Here is a 17,544-nt window from a genome sequence, read left to right on the forward strand (position 1 = left end):
TTTGCTTCACCTTAGGTACCTCCTCCTCCAGAAAGCCTTCCTTGATCCTTGCTCAACCCAGGCTGGAATAGGTGCCCTCCCATTCACATTTCATGGCACTGGTCTCACCGGGCAGGGAACATCTCTTTACTTGTCCTGACACATCTGAGCTTCTGGTAGGTAAGGACAATGCCTTATTCGTCTTTGTAAACCAAGGGGCCTGGTACAGAATACTCAGTTAATGTTTCCTTGAGTGGAAGGTTGAATGAATGAGAGACAGAATGAATGAATGAAGAACAAGAGGGTGGACTTGTCATTTGACAAGAGGGTGTCAAACTCTCCGACTGCCTTGTTGTACTGTAATCTCCAGTGCCCAGCACAGTGCCTGGCAGAATCAATGCCCAGGGTCAAGTCCCCTTTACCTCTTCCCGGAACCCTACCCCGAACACTCCTCTCTCCTGGGTGCTGCCGGCAAAGACAGGACATCCAGTCTCCGCCGGCCGCCGCACGAAGCGAAACGGAACCCGATCCTGCCGGGTCTTGTTACCGTCGTTACAGATGTAGAGGCTTGTCTTCCCCCGCCCCGAAGGAAGTCGCCCAAGACAGGGGTGCTCCTGGCCTTGTCTGGCTAGGGTACTAGGACCCGCAGCAGCCCGTATCTAAACTATCCAAACCTTCTCAGGCTTCTTCCAGGAGGGCGCCGCTGGCTCTGGGGCCCCCTCCAGAGAGCAATCCCCGGGCGGCGCCACGGCCCCGTTCCCCTCCCAGGAGCTGGGATGGGGGGCAGGGGAACGAGAGGGGGGCGTCTGCGGGTCTCCACGCACTTCCTCCACCCTCTCTCCGGGGTCCCGGCTCCGGCGCCCTCCTTGTAAGCACCGCACTTCACAAACTTTAGGAGTTTGCCTCACTTGCGTCGCGGAAAAGGCAGGAGGGTGACGGAGCCCAGGAGGCGAGGAGGCGAGGCGGCGGCCGCAGAGCTCCGTCCCTCGGTGCTTAAGCCCCTCGGGGTGAGAGGTGTCTCCCAGCCAGGGCGGACGGGCTGGCCCTATTCCCCGACCGTCTCCTTTCTCTCTCGCATCCAGATCTCAGCGCAAGTGAGTGAGGGTGATTGCCAGAAGGAAAAGCGAGGAGTAGGCGGGAGCCCCGGCTCCTGCGCCCCAGGCCAGTGGGAGGGCGGAGCCGGGCAGTCCGCGGCCAGCCAGGACGCACGGAAGTGCTGTGGAGTTCGCCCAATTCCCCAGCCTGCTTGTCCTTCTCCCTCCCTCTCCCCACCCCTCACCTCCCCCCCGCCTCACCTCCCCCCCGTCGGCTATTCCTTCCTTCCTCGGGACGCCACCTCCCGGAATCGCCTTTTTTGTTGTTGTTTTGGAGCTGGCTTCTCACTGGCGGCGCAGAGGGGCTGCGAACGCTGGAGAGGAAGGCGGGCTGGGGGCGCAGCCCGCCGCCCACCGGCGGGACCCCGCGGGGCAGAGCGGAGGACGGACAGTCGGCCGGGCCATCTGCTCTCCAGAGCTCACTCTTCAAACTCCTGTTGAGTGTGTGCGTGCACGCGAAGGGTGGGGGTCCACGTCCCGCGTGCGGGGACCGGTTACCGCGGGGTTACCTTTGGCCGGAGGTCCTTGGACTCAGATCTGGGTCAGCTTCAGGCTCAGAAACTGCTGAGAAATTAGGCAAACAAAAGAGGCCACTCAGCTAGTGGCCAGAAGTCGCCCGAGCGCCTCGTCGCGTCCCCTCCTTTCCCCGGGGCGGGGGCCGGTCACTTGGGGGCGGGGAGAGGGCGCCCCAGCCGGCTGGGGGCTGGGGGCCGGGCCGGGCCGGGCCGCCGGGGTCGAAGCGTTGGCGGCCTGTTGTGTAAGCCTCAGTCCTTGTTTTCCCGGCCTGGCTCGTTGTGAAGCCGGACACATCCACCCTTGGATTCGATTCAGGAGGCTGCTGCTTTTCTCCTTGCCCCTCTTGGATTTTCTGGATTTTTGAAAACCCAGTGGCCCAGGAAGAGGAGGAGGAAGGAGGAAGGAGCAGATCTACAGAGGAATGTGAGAGCCTCCCAAGGCCTGTGGAGCCAGAAGGAGCTGGGAGCCAGAGCTGCTGGGGTTTCTGGGACGGTGGTTTCTGAGTGATTCTCTTCTATTTTAGAACATTGTTCCAGTGGAGAGTGTCAAATTCTTGCCCTCTCAGAGCTGACTTCTCCGAGTCACTTGACTTTTCTTCTGGGAGTGGGAGGAAGAGAGACTCTCCCTTTTAGGGGCTGAGGAAGGAAGGGAGGAAGACCATGGACATGAGCTCTCCCTGCTCACAGGCATGTGCAGGGAGACCTGTTTCTGGGCCGTGGACATTGCTTTGAAGAGAGGGAGGCTGGACACCATCTGTGGGTGCTGAGACCCCGCCGTAGGGGCTGAGAGACTGAGGGCTGTGGCGGACCTTGAGTTGCTAGTGCATTCTTGGACACCCTAGCAAGTGTCCCCAGTTCTGGGCAGGACTCTGTCCTCATCTTTCTCTACCACTGGCCCAGACATGGCACTAAAAGGCCGAGCCCTCTATGACTTCCGCAGCGAGAACAAGGAGGAAATCAGCATCCAGCAGGATGAGGACCTGGTTGTTTTCAGCGAGACCTCGCTGGATGGATGGCTGCAGGGCCAGAACAGCCGCGGTGAGACAGGGCTCTTCCCTGCCTCTTACGTGGAGATCATCCGTTCTGGCACCAGCTCCAACCATGCCGACTACTCCAGCAGTCCTGCAGGCTCTCTGGGCACTCAGGTGAGCTTATACGACAGCTCCAGCGTGGCAGACCCTTCCTGGAGTGGGGGGGGCAGTGGCTTCCTCTCAAACCAGGGTAGTTTCGAGGAGGACGATGATGATGACTGGGATGACTGGGATGATGGATGCACAGTGGTGGAGGAGCCACGGGCTGGTGGGCTGGGCACCAATGGGCACCCCCCACTCAACCTCTCCTACCCTGGTGCCTACCCCAGCCAACACACGGCCTTCCGGCCCAAGCCACCCCTGGAGCGGCAGGACAGCCTGGCATCTGCCAAGCGAGGCAGTGTGGTGGGACGCAACCTCAACCGCTTCTCGTGCTTTGTGCGCTCTGGCGTGGAGGCCTTCATCCTGGGTGACGTGCCCATGATGGCCAAGATCGCTGAGACATACTCCATTGAAATGGGCCCTCGCGGCCCCCAGTGGAAGGCCAACCCCCACCCATTTGCCTGCTCCGTGGAGGACCCCACCAAACAGACCAAATTCAAGGGCATCAAAAGCTACATCTCCTACAAGCTCACACCCACACACGCTGGCTCCCCTGTCTACAGGCGCTACAAACACTTCGACTGGCTCTACAACCGCCTGCTGCACAAGTTCACTGTCATCTCGGTGCCCCACCTGCCAGAGAAGCAGGCCACAGGCCGCTTCGAGGAGGACTTCATTGAGAAGCGGAAGCGGCGGCTCATCCTCTGGATGGACCACATGACTAGCCACCCCGTGCTGTCCCAGTACGAGGGCTTCCAACATTTCCTTAGCTGCCTGGATGCCAAGCAGTGGAAGATGGGCAAACGCCGGGCCGAGAAGGACGAGATGGTGGGCGCCAGCTTCCTGCTCACGTTCCAGATCCCCACGGAGCACCAGGACCTGCAGGATGTGGAGGACCGTGTGGACACCTTCAAAGCCTTCAGCAAGAAGATGGACGACAGCGTCCTGCAGCTCAGCACCGTAGCATCGGAGCTGGTGCGCAAGCATGTGGGGGGCTTCCGCAAGGAATTCCAGAAGCTGGGCAATGCCTTCCAGGCCATCAGTCATGCCTTCCAGATGGACCCCCCCTTCAGCTCCGAAGCCCTCAACAGCGCCATTTCTCACACGGGCCGTACCTATGAAGCCGTGGGTGAGATGTTTGCCGAGCAGCCCAAGAACGACCTCTTCCAGATGCTCGACACGCTGTCTCTCTACCAGGGCCTGCTCTCCAACTTCCCCGACATCATCCACCTGCAGAAAGGTAAGAGCCAGTGTGGACTGGAGATCCTTACAGCATCTGCACTCTGCTGGGCACTGGGGGTATGAAGATGGCCTAGACCGAGCAGAACGGTGCAGCTAGAATTTCTGTCTGTGTCTCATTCATACGTTCAACAAGTGTGTCGAGCACCTACCAGGTGGCAGGTGCTATTCTAGGTGCAGGGATATTATTATGGGCAGGTCTGATCCCTGTCCTCATGGAGTTCACTGCTTACCTTCTTGTTGTCTGTTCGTTCGTTCATTCATTCATTCGTTTTCTCTGTTTCTGTCTCATTTACTCATTTACCCATCATGCTTTGAGCCCTTCAAGATATCAGGCTGGGGTCTGGGAACACGGAGCTGACTGGGGCCCAGGACTTGCCCTTGAGGAGCCCGCAAGGGGTCATGGACACAGACCCAGATAACAGGAGCACAGAGTGTAGCCTGTCTTCCCACTTGTCACAAGCTTGCCTCCCTGCCTTTGCAGCTGCAGAGGCTGTTCTCACCGCTGCATATCCTATCTGTGAGCTCCCTCCCTATCTGTGTTCTGGAGGGTGGCTGCCCCTATTTTGCAGATGAAGAAGCTGCGTCCACAGAATGGTGCTTGCACAAGGAGTCCATGGCCCAGCTGGGGCTGCCCCTTCCTCCTGCACCTCCCCAAGGACACATCCATCTCGGCCACCTCCCAAGCCCAGCCATGTGTTCAGTTCTCACGGCCCCCTCCCTACGGGAGGGACAGGATGGGTCCTTGTTACTGTGGGGCTGTCAAGGAACTTCCAGGGAAGTGACTCATAGCCAGGTCACCTAGGGGCAGCCGGGCTGGGTTGGGGGAGGAAGCGGGGGTCCAGGGCACTACCCCCATGGTCCATCCAATTCCGCCTTCCCCAGCCTGGCTTCTCTTCTTGCCTGAGCAGTGAGTCAGGAGCTGACCCGGCAGGTGGCTGAGTCTTGGGGACTACAGGCAGGGCAGGAGAGAGGTGTGGTCCTCCCCAGGGCTGCTTGGTAACTAAGGAAGAATGTCTGCAGGGCGTGGGGCTGGCTCCCAGGCCCCTAGGCCCTGAGGTCAGGCCTGGCTTGGTGGGGAGTTTTCCTCTGGGTGAGGCCAGGAGGCAGGCCTCTGGACTGCCTGGGGGACAGCAAACACCACCACACTACCTGGTCCCCAGGAGAGTCTGGAGTAAACCCGCCTTGTTCTCCTTTACCAGGAGGTTAACTTCTAGAACTTCTCCAGCTCCCAGCCTCCTTTCTTCCCTCACTTTCTCTTCCTCCTTCTCCTCTCTGCCGTTTTTTTCTCTTCTCCACATTCCTCTCTTCCTCCTTCCCTTCTTTCAGCTTCAGGAGACATGAGGCCTGAGTTCTGGTCTTGGCTCTGCCCCCAGTTTGCTGTGTGTCCCTGGGAAGTGCTTTCCCCTTTCTGGGAGTTAGTTTCCCGATCTGTAAGACAAGGGAGGGCGGACACAGTGAGCTCTTAGGCCTTCAAAGGGGTGGGTAGGGGAGAGACTCCTGGGGAGGGTCTGGTCGAGGACAGAGTGATGCCTTAGATCTGGCTCTGAGCTCTGGGCAGGGATTGGGCAGGGCTGGTGGCTGGGGCCCACTGGGGCAGGCGTCACCCTGTGCGGAAGTGGAGCCACGCTCACTGCTGTGCTACGGCCTGGGAAAGCTGGTTCAACCAGCTCCTTGGATGGCATGTTCCTGTGTGGGCAGCAGGATGGGGGGAAGCAGGGACATAGTGATTAAACAGCTGCCCCCATGCAGTGTCTGGGGACCCTCACCCAGGGCAGAGCAGGGGGCAGGAAGGCAACCCCATACTCATACTCCCAGGCTCCCACTGAAGCAGGAGGGAGTAAAGCCTGACTGGCCTTTCTGACCCTGGGGCAGGGAGACAGAGCTGAGAGAGGCCACTTCTGAGTTTCCACTGGAGGTGTTTCTAAGGTGAGGGGCCTGGGGTGATGTGTTCAACCTCAGGCAGAGGCTGCCCCACCTTCCCAGACCTGGAGGACCCCTCCCCAATAAGCCAAGTTCTTTTGGGCTTACTCTTCCCCCTTCTGGGCTCTGCACTGCCACTCCTAGGCCCGTGGTGGGGCAAGTTAGGGAGGCGGGCTTGGAATCTGGCTGAGACAGAATTGGGGGAACCACAGCCTGATGGGGGGAGGGGTGATCCCGTGTTGGCCCTGTGGATGGAGCCCTTTCACAGAGGAAGGAGAAAGAAAATTGGGCCCTGGGTCCCCAGGATTCTGTCCAGCCTGTTCATACATCTGAAAGATGGCAAGCATGTGGGACAGGCCTTGGAGGGAAGGAGATGGGAGGCCTAGGAGAGGTCAGGAGACCAGGATTTGGACAAATGTTGCCTCTGAGGTGACCCTGAAAGAGCTTCCTCGCCTCAGAAAACTTAGGAAAATGGGCCCTGGAACCTGGTTCGCACTGAGGTGCAGCCTGTCTGCCCACTGGCCCAGCCCCCGGAGCGCACTTTAGGGGTGTCCTAAGAGAAGGGCAACCATGTAATTTACCATCCAAACCAGGGCAATCTTGGGGGTGAAAGAGAGCCTTAGTAATAGTTACCCTGGGACAACAAGGGGCAACAGTGACTGTCCAGGGCCCCTGCCTGAGAGCCAGCCAGGGCAGGGCTCGGTCCTAAGACTCATCACAAGCTGCGGAGACTGGTGTGGTTCCCTCTGTTTTCAGATGAGGGGCAGTGAGGAGGAATGATAATCAGAGCAGGAACTGGAGCCCAGGTGTCTCTGACTCCACAGCCAGGCTGTCTCTACTGTGCCAGACAGATAGCGGAGGGAACTCCCTAAGGGATGGGTGCCTGGGGTAGACAAGCCAGAAGGGGAGGGAGCAGGGAGGGGGTTGGGTGTTCTAGCACCAACTGAGCTGGCATCCTCCGCAGGCTGGAGGCAGGCCCTGGACCACAGAGCATGCGTGGAGGGGCCATGGAGCTCTCAGGTTGGCCAAGGCAAAGTGGCCCTTTTGCAGGACCAAGTTCTTGCCTGGGGGAATAGGTGGGTCCAGCCTCTATGCTCTGGGCCATCATCTAGCTCTCCCTCTACCTCCCCTCCTAGGCGCTGATGAACAAAGAATTGTATCACCAGGAGCCACCACCAGCTGGGTCTTGGCTGGGACTGAAAAGCGGTTCGCACATAGTTGCGAGGGGAGCTCTTACTCTGTCAGGTGCCATCCTAAGTACTTTAAACATATTAGTTCAATTAAACTCAGGTATAACTATAGGGTGGGTACTATTATCATCCCATTTTACTGATGTGGAAACTCTAAAGCGCTATTCCGCCGTGAGCAATTGTCAGCAGCATCACATCTAGTCCAACATGTCCCATTTGACAGTGGGGAGACCTGTAGCCCTTGTTGGAGGTGACACAGTGGGATTAGGACTCAGACCTCCTGCCCTCAACCTAGGGTGGGTGGTAACTACCTCCAAGAGGTAGGGACAAGATAGATTAAGGTGGCAGTTTAGGGGATATGCCTGGGACCCTGGGGCTCTGAAGCTCCAACCCTCCTTTCCCTGTTCCTGGGACCCAGCCTACAGGACAACTGCCAGGTTAGGAGGTGCCCCTGGGCCCTCAGTTCTCAGGTTGAGTCCTAGGTGGAATGTGTCAGGTGACGGGAGACAGGCCTGAGCCCTGAGTCCCAGTCTGTCTCTGGGGTGCATTAATGTTAGCTGGTCCCAGTCCAACATTGGAGTCACAGGGTGGAGGGGTGACAGGGAGCAGGGTGGGGCCTCCCCCTTCCCCCACAGCCTTTGCCCCCCATCTCTGGCTCCCTGCCTGTCTGCGGATACCTAGCAATTGCAATAGATTCATTCCTATTATCTGGGCCTCAGTTTCCTTCCTCTAAGCCCATGGGCAAGAAAAGCTTTCTTAAATGCAAGTCCACCCCCAACGCACCCAGACTTTCTCAGGAAGGTGGAATCCAGGCTAGTAGGTGCCCTTTGCTGAAGCCTGACTCTAGTTTCTTTGTCCTGCTCTTTCCTACTTTGCTTCTTATGGTTCTTTTTACCCCTTGGGACCTTCTCAAATTCCTAAGTCCATTGTCTGGATGCCCCACACATATGCCTGGGGGACCTGGCCTAGGCTCCTTGCAGTAGAAGTGGTGTCTACCCCCAGCTGTGCAGGGATGCCTCTGGGCCAGGCATCCCCCACTTTTGGAGCAGGAAAGAGGCTGCGAGCCCCTCGGCAAGTGCCCTCCTGCCGGGTCCTGAGTTTCCTCTGCACAGTGTGGGGGTGGAGAGTGAGGGGTGGATGTGGGTGTTGGACAGCTAGTCTCTAGGGCCACTCCAGCTCCGAAGCCTCTCAAGGGGTCCTCCTCTTGGGCCTTGGGGTGATCCCTCTCCTGCTGCCCAGACCTGGGCAGTCGGTATGGAACAGGAGGCGAGAAGTGGTTCAAGGAAGGTGGCAAAAGGACTGAGTGGGCTGGGGCTGGGGACTGCAGAGTTCTTTTAGGTGCTGTGTGAGCAGCCCTGGAAACGCTCCAAATTTGAGTCTGTCCGCCCGAAATGCCGCTCTTTGCCAGTTAGCCACACACTTGCCATCTAATATAGGTGCTGCTCCTTCTAAAGGCGTTCAGAGTTACTTCCAGCCTGTGGTAGATGTTCCATAAATGCATCCTGGATGCATTTGAACAACTTGGAGTAAAAGGAACACGTTTCAAAGGTCCACGAGAGACCTCCTTAAGGGAGAGGTGGGAAACATGAAAAATGAGCGTGTTACTCGTGTGCAGTGGATGCTTTTGAAGCGCTCGGGGAGTGCGCTGTCCTCCGTGCCAACCCCTCCCGCCTCCTTAAGCTTCTTCACACAGTGGATTCCCTACAGCCCTGCGAGGAGTACCTGCCAGGCGCAGGGAGACTGCCTCACCGCCTCAGCAACTGCCCCCGCCGGCTTCAGCATGGAATCAGTCGAGTGCTGTTAATTCAGAGCTGACATTCTTTCACCAAGTGCTTGTTGATTCATTCCCATTCTTCCAAATTGGGTCCGTTCCCCAGGTTCATCCCCTGACGCCCCCATCTGTCACCTGGTTATTATAATGGCTTCCTCTAGTCCCCTGGGGGCTGGGGTGAGGAGGGAGCAGGGCCTACATGTGGGGAGACACACACAAAGGAAAACTCCAGGTGGCTTTTGAGGCTCTGTTTTAGAATGGGCTGGGTGATGGGGGTGGGGAGAGCCCTGGTGAGCTGAGACAGGGAGGCGGTCTGCCTGGGGGATGCTCCGTGTAGAAGCGGCACCCCGTCAGAGCCTTGCATTATGCGTAGGGATCCAGGGGGCAGAGATAGGAAGGTAGGAAAGAAAGCTGAATTTGATGAACGTGGGGTCAGCGTGGAACGGGCGCAGGGGTCAACTCCCAGAGGGCCTCACAGGCCAGGAGAATGGGGGACCTAGCTCTGCAGGCAGAAGGAAGCCAGGGGAGGCTTGGAGCTGTGGGTATGGAGAACCTCTCAGAGGCTGAGACTGAGGTGGGGAGGCCCATGAGGGGCCTATGGTAGCAGTCCAGTGAGGTTGAATCAGCTTAGCAGACACATACCAGGATCGGCTGTGGGCTAGGCTTTGTTCTGGATGCTAGAGACATTGAGCTCACAGCCCAGAAGGAAGCGGTCAGAGAAACCACAGGGTGGTAAGAGCTGTGGCAGAGGGAAGCCCAGGGCACCCGAGAGCACTGGGAGGCACCTGATGTACTGGGGCTGCAGGGAAGGCTTCCTGGAGGAGGTGATGTTGGAGGTGAATGGGGAGCCAGCGTGAGGGGTGACGAGGCCTGTGGTGGGTGGGGACGGCCTGGTCCTAGAAATCAATCAGCTGGCAGGGCAGGTCAGGTGTGGGCTGCTGGCGTCGCCACAGGTTTGGAGGGAAGATGGTGCATCTGGTTTAGGATGTGCTGAAGGTGAGGGTTTGGTGGACATCCTGGTGGAGACACCCAGGCGGCTGGACCATGGGTCTGGACTCCGTGGAGTCCAAGAGCGAGGCCTGAGTTCAGCCGATGAGGGTATTGTCTGCCTGGACCCGGGTCTCACCGTGGGGTTAGGGAGCGAACTGGGGAGACCGGAGCCCTAACTTGTCCTTGTCCTCTGCTCTGCCCGTGCCAGGTGCCTTCGCCAAGGTGAAGGAGAGCCAGCGCATGAGTGACGAGGGCCGCATGGCACAGGACGAGGCAGATGGCATTCGCAGGCGCTGCCGCGTGGTGGGCTTCGCCCTGCAGGCTGAGATGAACCACTTCCACCAGCGCCGCGAGCTCGACTTCAAGCACATGATGCAGAACTACCTGCGCCAGCAGATCCTCTTCTACCAGCGGGTAGGCCAGCAGCTGGAGAAGACGCTGCACATGTATGACAGCCTCTGACCACGTGTCCCTGGTCCTCTCCCCGCCCCTGGGGCCTGGTGGCTGCGATGCATGCTGCCCTCCAGACCTTCCCACACCAGCAGTGCCTGGCTGGTCAGGGGTGGGCTTTGGAGGAGTCATGGATATCCCTGGGGAAGTCCCCCACCCCTTAGAGATAGGGGCACAGCAGGGGTGAGAATGGGGTCAGAAGCCCTCCAGGCCAAGGCCTGGGCTGCTGGTCAGTCACTTGAGGTCAGGCCAGGGTCTTAGCTTCCCCTAGAGCCTATAGCGCTCGCTCACCTGGCCACCATCCCCTCATTCATTCAGCAGACGCGCAGGCCTGCTGTGGCCCCGGGTCAGACACTGGGCATCCAGGGCCGCGACACGCCTGCTCTTGGGGAGTCCGCAGTTGAGGTGGGGGTCAGACCCAGAAACAGGCAGGGGCAGTACAGAAAGATTGATGGTAAATAGCTCGTAGAAGGGACCACTCGTTCTGCCAGTTAGGGATGACTCCATGGCGTAGTGTCTTGAAGAGTGACAAGGACCTGCCGGACAGTAAGTGGGGACAGTAGGTGGGGAGGGCATTCAGAGGAGAAGAACAGCATGGGCAAGGCTGTGGAGGCATGGAAAGACCCCGTCTTCTCTCCTTTACCTTTCCCAAGCAAGTTTTTTGTTTGTTTGTTTGTTTTCGCGGTACGCGTGCCCCTCACTGCCGTGGCCTCTCCTGCCACGGAGCACAGGCCCCGGACGCGCAGGCCCAGCGGCCACGGCTCATGGGCCCAGCCACTCCGCAGCACACGGGATCCTCCCGGACAGGGGCATGAACGCGCGCCCCCCGCATCGGCAGGCGGACTCCCAACCACTGCGCCACCAGGGAAGCCCCTCCCAAGCAAGTCTGGTGCACCCCTCAGTGGTGTCCCCTTGTGTGACAGAGGGGAGGGATCTGCCTTGCTCCCATGCCCCTGTCCCCCCCCCCCCCCCCCCCCCCCCCCCCCCCGCCCACAGGAGGGGCTGCAGGCCAACTCCCTCCTGACTCCCCTTCACCAGCTGAGCCCCCTCACCCCTTGGTTAGGGGACCATGCAGCATCTTTGCCCTGGGCTCAAGGTGCTAAGACAGGCCTCGGATCCCAGGACCCTGGTGGCACCTTTCTGGAGGGGACACCCAGAAGTTACCGGGTATTTGAGTTCACCAGCAATAGCTCCCACACTCCAAGCAGGCTTGGGCCTCAGGCTCCCAGGGGCCAACTTACCCACCACCCCAGGGACCCTCGGCCCACCTGCCCACAGCCAGCCTCACTGTGATGCCGGTTCAGGTCCTGGTGGGATTGTGCTGTCTCCCACCCATGTTTACATCCTCGAGGGGGCTCCCCCCACACCCCCAGGCCAGCGCGTGGTCCAGCAGTGGGTTGGGGGAACTGACAGGTGCCACTGCTGGCCCCCCCCAGGAGGTCATGGCTGTTCCTGGCTGCTGCTGCTTCAATCTTCTTTCTTTCTTGTTTTCTTGATAAACCTTTTACAGTTAAGATAACAAAAATATGACTCCTTATTTGGATCCCAGCGGGGGATGAGGGGGTGGGGAAGGATACAGCCCTGATTGTCCCTGGGAGCGATTGGACCAGATTCTGAGGTCGTGATGGGCACAACATTTACCCCAGAACCTCAGAAGCTGGGGGGAGGACGGTGCTGGAGGCAGGGGCTAGCTGGGGACCTCTGGGTGGCCCTGGACCCCAGCTGGATGCATACCCTTCCCAGACCTCACTGTCCTCATCTCTCAAATGAGTGGAGTCTTGCCAGGGGTTTGGCTCTGCTGCTCTGTGATCTAGGACGGAAGGTCACGTGAGGAAGGGACAGTCTAATCGATAGGGGGTTCCTCTCCCCGGGAGGGCATATCCCAGCCTTGCCCCCAGGAAAGCCCCAGTCCAGGGGAGGGGGTGGGTCTCAGAACCTGTGTTCTTCCCCAAGCCGTCCAGTCCAGGCTGCCCAGGCCTGCTGTGGCTGCCCAGTTGGAAACTGAGGTGGACCCCCCAGCCGTGCCCTTGGGGGTGTCCCAGGCAGGATGAACAGGAATCTGTTTGCACACGGGAAAGAGGAGGGCTGGGGGGCCGCGGTTCTCTTGGGGCAATGGGGACTTGGTGGAGGGAGGGCTGCTGGGGTCTGGACATCAGGGGAGGCTTTGGCCGGGCTGGGGGCAGGGGAGCTCATGGTGGTGAGGTAGAGTAAGGGGTGGCAGGTGCAGTGGGGAAGGGGCAGCAGAGGCTCCCTGTTCAGGGCAGAGAGTCCTCAGAGGAACTTCTGGAATGGGCCCCTGGCCCTGGGTCAAAATTAGGTCAGATTTGGGACTTTCTGTGGAATTTTCCTTTCTCTCCTCCCTGCCCTCCTTCGTTCATTTTCCAACACATCCGAGGACCTTCCCACCCTTAACCTCTTCCCCGCTCCAACCTCACTGCGGCCTTCTGCAGTGAGCGCTCTGACCATGGGCAGGGCGGTGGGGGTCTCCTTCCCAGGCCCAGTCAGCGCTGGGGCGGTGGGAATGCTCTTCTCAACACACAGTGCCTGGAAAGTCCCCTGTTCACTCTTCTTGCCCTGGGAATAGTATTGCCCTCCTGTGTCTCTTTCTTGAGCGGGGGGCCACCTCCCATGCCTTCCATCCTCCGGGTGAGGGGTTGGTCTGACGCTTTTCTCAGGAGGGGCTTGTGCCTAGGAAAAGCATCAGAACGTGAAGTTTGGGGATGGGCCAGGCCTCCTCCAGGCATCCTGAGGGCTCTAGGCGGGGACAGACATACGTGTGATGGGAAGTGAGGATGTCACAGCCCTTCTCTCTGGTTTCTTTCTATCTCTGTGTGGGTTTGAGTGTTGGGGGAATTCGAGATTTGTCTGGGCTGGCGGAGCCTCTTTCGGCAGGGGACTGGGGACCAGTGTGTGTGTGGGGGTATCCTGGTGGTGGCTGGGCCTGCGGGCTGGCCTCAGTCTCATGCCAGGCAGATGTTCCAGACTGAGCTGAGCCCAGCTGCCTCCAGTTTCCTCCCTGAGGCGGGTGGAAAACAAGGCTTCTCTTTCTGCCCTGGGCAACTACCAGGACCTGGAGCTGGGGGGTGGGGGACCTCTGATCCCCAGTCTTGGCCCAGCCCAGGAAAGGAGTCTGCTTTGTGGCCACATATGGGGGTTGGGGATGGAGGCAGCCCTCAGATTCTGCATCCTATTGCTTCCTGGACACAGGAGTGCCATGAACCACCATGCCACAGCTGTGCCACGGCTGTAGCAGAGCCAGGCCTGGTCACAGACGCAGTTGCCCAACCCAAAGCAGACAGAGCCATACAACCTGCGTGCAGCACACAGGTCACACCAGGCTCCACACTCACACACGTATGCACGGTCATGTGCTTGCACAACTGCACTCCCAGCCACAGTGCCACAGACTGCCACACATTCACAGCCACGTCCACGCTCGTCCACGCCCACATACATGTTGTCAGTCTCAGCCACGTCGTCACTCACAGCCATACCATAGTACTGTGCACGGTCATACACTCACGTAGCGACACACACACTCAGACACACACGGCCGTGAAGTCACACATGCACATGGCCAATGTGTCACAGATGTAGATGCTCTTGGACTCCACCTGCACCGCCTCCTGGGGGAGCCAGCCGCGATCATCCCTCATCTGACACCACCAAGTTCAGTTCCTCGTTGCAGAGACGGGAAACTTGAGGTTTAGTGAGCGGTGGCGTTTGGCTGCATCACCCAGTGGGGCGGGGGTCTGCTCTAGGGTCAGAGCCCAATTCCCATCAGGCTCTGGGCTGGCCTTGCCCACCCCTGGGTCAGTCCCCAGGGCCAGACTGCCTCTGAAGGCCCCTGGCTGAACCTACTCAACAAAGCTCCAAGCATCTCCCATCTTCGGAGCCAGAGCTGAGGCTGCAGCATCAGAGAGCAGGAGCCAGAATGTGGTGGGCAGGGCCCAGGCCTGGGCGGGAGGAACATTCCTGCACCATCTCCTCCCCAAGCCTTCGAGGACTGGGCCCGCCCTGCCTGCCTGCCCGCTGACTCAGTCCTCTAGGAGCCAAGCCAGCTTGGCTCCCTCACCCACCCCCAGCCCACCCCAATCTGCTTCCCCACCACTGCGGCTCTGGTACCTCCTTACGCTGTTTGGGGCAAGAGGAGATGATGAACCCTGGCAAAAAGACCATGAGGAAAAATAAAAATTCACCTCCCCAGACATAGCTCAGAAGGGTCGATTGTGAAACCCCACTCCCGGGTTCAGCAAAGCTTTTTTCCTTTGGTTTTGTTTTGTTAGTCAAATCCCGATGCAGTCCAGTCTGTTTAAAAAGCAGTGTCTCACACAGCTGCGGCCTCCTTGGTCCGCATGGCAGCCCTGGTAGGCATTATTATTCCATTTCACAGACAGAGAGACTGAGGCTTGGCCACAGGGAGGATGGGAACTGCTTAGGATCACACAGTGGGGCCGAGGTGGGGCTGGGCTTGAGCCCAGCGCTCTGGCTTCATTCCCTAAAGTCACCTTGATTAACTCACGTAGGTCTGGAGGAAGAAGGGGTAGCAGATCTTCGCTCCAGAGTTGTGAAAGAATGGGAGGCTGGCAAACCAACTGCTGAAATGTGCAGGGGCTTTGAGGGTCCGGTGAGTCCCGCCAGCCCCCCAGGGATGAAGAGGCTGAGGGCAGCATTGCACAGTGACCTCTGCAGTGACTCAGGGTCTCCGATTACAAATGAACGTGTGCGAGGAACATCACTTCACTTTCCTGTAACTGACTGACTTTCTCTTTTGCTTTCTCATTAACCCACCTGACAGAAAAGTAATCTGACGTCAATTTGGGGACCCCTCCCTTCCCCAGGGAGACATGTAAGTTTTGGGGATGGTACATTTGAAGACCCTACGCAGGCCCCTGGCACTTTGAATTTTAGAAGCTGAATTCCCTCATCCTATCACTCATAAAAATTCCACATTAAAGGTCGTTCACATATACCTACTTGAGCTGGGTTCTGTTAATTACTTGACAATGTCTTGTAGATATTTAATTAAATTTTCTTCATTTTGATTTTTGTCTTTTCTTTCTTTTGCCTTTTGGTGTTCTGCTACTTTTTTTACCGCTTGGCTGCAAACATTGTTGTGGGTTCTCGCAGGGCTCCTGGACCCTGGCACTGGGCCTGTGGTGCCCACCATGGTCCTAGGTTAGCATTGGACCCTTTGGTCATTTTCCCCTACCTCCTGCCTTCCCACCACCTGCTCCTTTGATCCCCACCCTTAAGCCTCTGTGGGTCTGGCCTTTTCTCAGTTTGGGGCACTCCAGATTCCCTCAATTGCCCCTGTGGGCCTCAGGGAACCTCAAGGGGCTGGCACAATCATTCCACAGCCTCCACCGCACGCTCAAGCACAAGGCGCTCTGGGAGGCTGCTTACCCTGTGTAACCCTGTGTCTCCTGAGGTCAGGTTCTACCTGGGAAGGGGTCCAAGTCTCCAATCCCCCTGGATCTCCAGCCTCGGGGGCTTCTACCTCCCCCAGTGCAAGTGGCACTGTGGTGGACACTGGATGGCCAGTATTGCACAACCACCCTGTATGCAAGAGATTATCAACATCATTTTGCAGGCCAGGAAATGGGGCCCAGCGAGGGACGTGTAGAGTAACCGAGCCGTTGTGAGTGGTACGCAGGCCTGGGCCACCCGTGTTGGGAGGCAAATGGCTGATGCCTGAGGTAGGAGCTGGAGGCTAGCTGGAGCCTGGAGGCACCTGGAGCCTCTTCCAGGCTGACCTTATTCCCTTTGTTGCCATTTTGGAGGCAGTGCTCTGAGTGAGGGTAGAATGAGGCTCCAGCAGACAGCCTTTGCTGCCTCCCAGACAGCAAAGCCCCTTTCCCTCCACTCCTCAGAGGCAGGACCCGAGTGGCTGCGCCTCAGTGCAAATCCTCTCTACACCTGCTTGTTTTAGGGATGTTTCTTAACTGTTCCATGCTTCCATTTCTCCATTTATAACAGGAGTTCCAGATGGCTGTTAGGAGGGTTATATGAGCACATAGCAAGTGCCCAGTAAGGAGTAGCTGGGATTACCAGCCTCTGAGCAGCACTTGAGAGAGGCAGGGCCAAGAATATTGTTACCCGACTAAATGAGTTGAGAAAACTGATTGGAAGAACCGTCTAAGGCCACACGGTGGGTGGATGTCAGGGCTGGGCCCGAGTGCGCAACAGCGACCGTGTGCTGCTCTGTGCTGGGCATTGGGCTAAGTACCTCCCATGAGTTAGCTCACTGGTCACAGCGGTCTGGAAGGTGAGAGCTACTGCCAATATTTTACAGCACACGGAGACTCAGGGGCACTGAGTCACCTGTGTGAGATCGTGCAGCTGCTCAGTGGTAGGGCTGATTCTGCCTGGACACAGAGCTGTGCTGTTCCCACTGCACCAGGCCACCCTTCCAAGGCTGGCAGGCTGGGCAGGGTGGGGGCAACCGTCCTGCTGTAGAGCGACTGCAGGAGTGCCGGGCATTGAGGGGAGTGGGGCAGCGGGGGTAGCTGGTGGGCATTGGGTGGAGGTGGCTGCGTGCCTTCAAGGCAGCAGGTGGAAGGGCAGAGGGCTTGGCCCATAGAGAGCATCGAGCAAATATGCGATGCTAATTTTCTGTAGGGCCTCAGGCTGGGGTGTGCGAGCAGGATCCGGCTGCGGTGGAGGCGGCTGGACAGATGAGGCCAAGGGCAGGGAGCTGGGGTCAGAGGCAGGATTCTGGGGAAGGAAGAGAGTGAGTCAGGAGCCTCCTTGTTCAAGGGGCCAATATGGGGGATGGGAGTGAGAGCTGGGAGGGAAATGCTAGGACTGGGGATCCTGCGAGTGCCGAGGCTGAGCTGGGGAGGGTGTGGGCTCTGGTCCTGGGGCTGCCACGCGGGGCAGGGTGGGGCAGGCCGAGGTGGGGCGATGTGTCTGTGCCTGTGCCTGGTGTCCCGGAGTGCGTGCATCCTCCTGTGTGTTCGCTGGGGGCCGCCCGGTGTGCGCTCCTGTGCCCGTGTGTAGGTCCCCACCGGGACGCTCTTTGCTTGCAGTCATCTGGCTGCACATGACTTTCCCCGTGTCCCCGCCTGGAAAAGGTGACACCCCTGACCTCGAAGCTCTGGTCCTGCTTTGGAATCATGCTTAGCTCCTCTCTATCTCTCGCTCCATAGCCAGCTGTGAGCAAAGCCCTGTTAGCTCCTCAAAAGAGATCCCACATCTGACCTGTCTCACCATCTCACCGTGAGGCTCAAGACATCGCCACGCCTGCCTGGACTACTG

General features: G+C 58.5%; 1 protein-coding gene across 2 annotated transcripts; it reads left to right on the top strand.

The window, feature by feature from the left end:
- Window positions 1-959: 959 nt before the first annotated feature.
- Window positions 960-15,329, top strand: SNX33 (sorting nexin 33). 2 transcript variants are annotated; one of them, XM_027123675.1, is made up of 3 exons: window positions 960-3,961; window positions 10,043-10,248; window positions 14,811-15,329. In XM_027123675.1, exons 1-3 carry the CDS (start codon window positions 2,491-2,493, stop codon window positions 14,829-14,831), a joined length of 1,698 nt encoding a protein of 565 aa, XP_026979476.1. In that variant the 5' UTR covers window positions 960-2,490; the 3' UTR covers window positions 14,832-15,329. The 2 variants fall into 2 exon arrangements, with proteins under 2 accessions (XP_026979476.1, XP_026979475.1); XM_027123674.1 differs by lacking the exon at window positions 14,811-15,329 and having other exon boundaries at window positions 961-3,961; window positions 10,043-11,027.
- The last annotated feature ends 2,215 nt before the right edge of the window (window positions 15,330-17,544 follow it).

This window comes from Aethalodelphis obliquidens, unplaced genomic scaffold (assembly GCF_003676395.1).
Source record: "Aethalodelphis obliquidens isolate GAN/ISIS:26980383/991018 unplaced genomic scaffold, ASM367639v1 scaffold26, whole genome shotgun sequence".
NCBI lineage: Eukaryota > Metazoa > Chordata > Mammalia > Artiodactyla > Delphinidae > Aethalodelphis > Aethalodelphis obliquidens.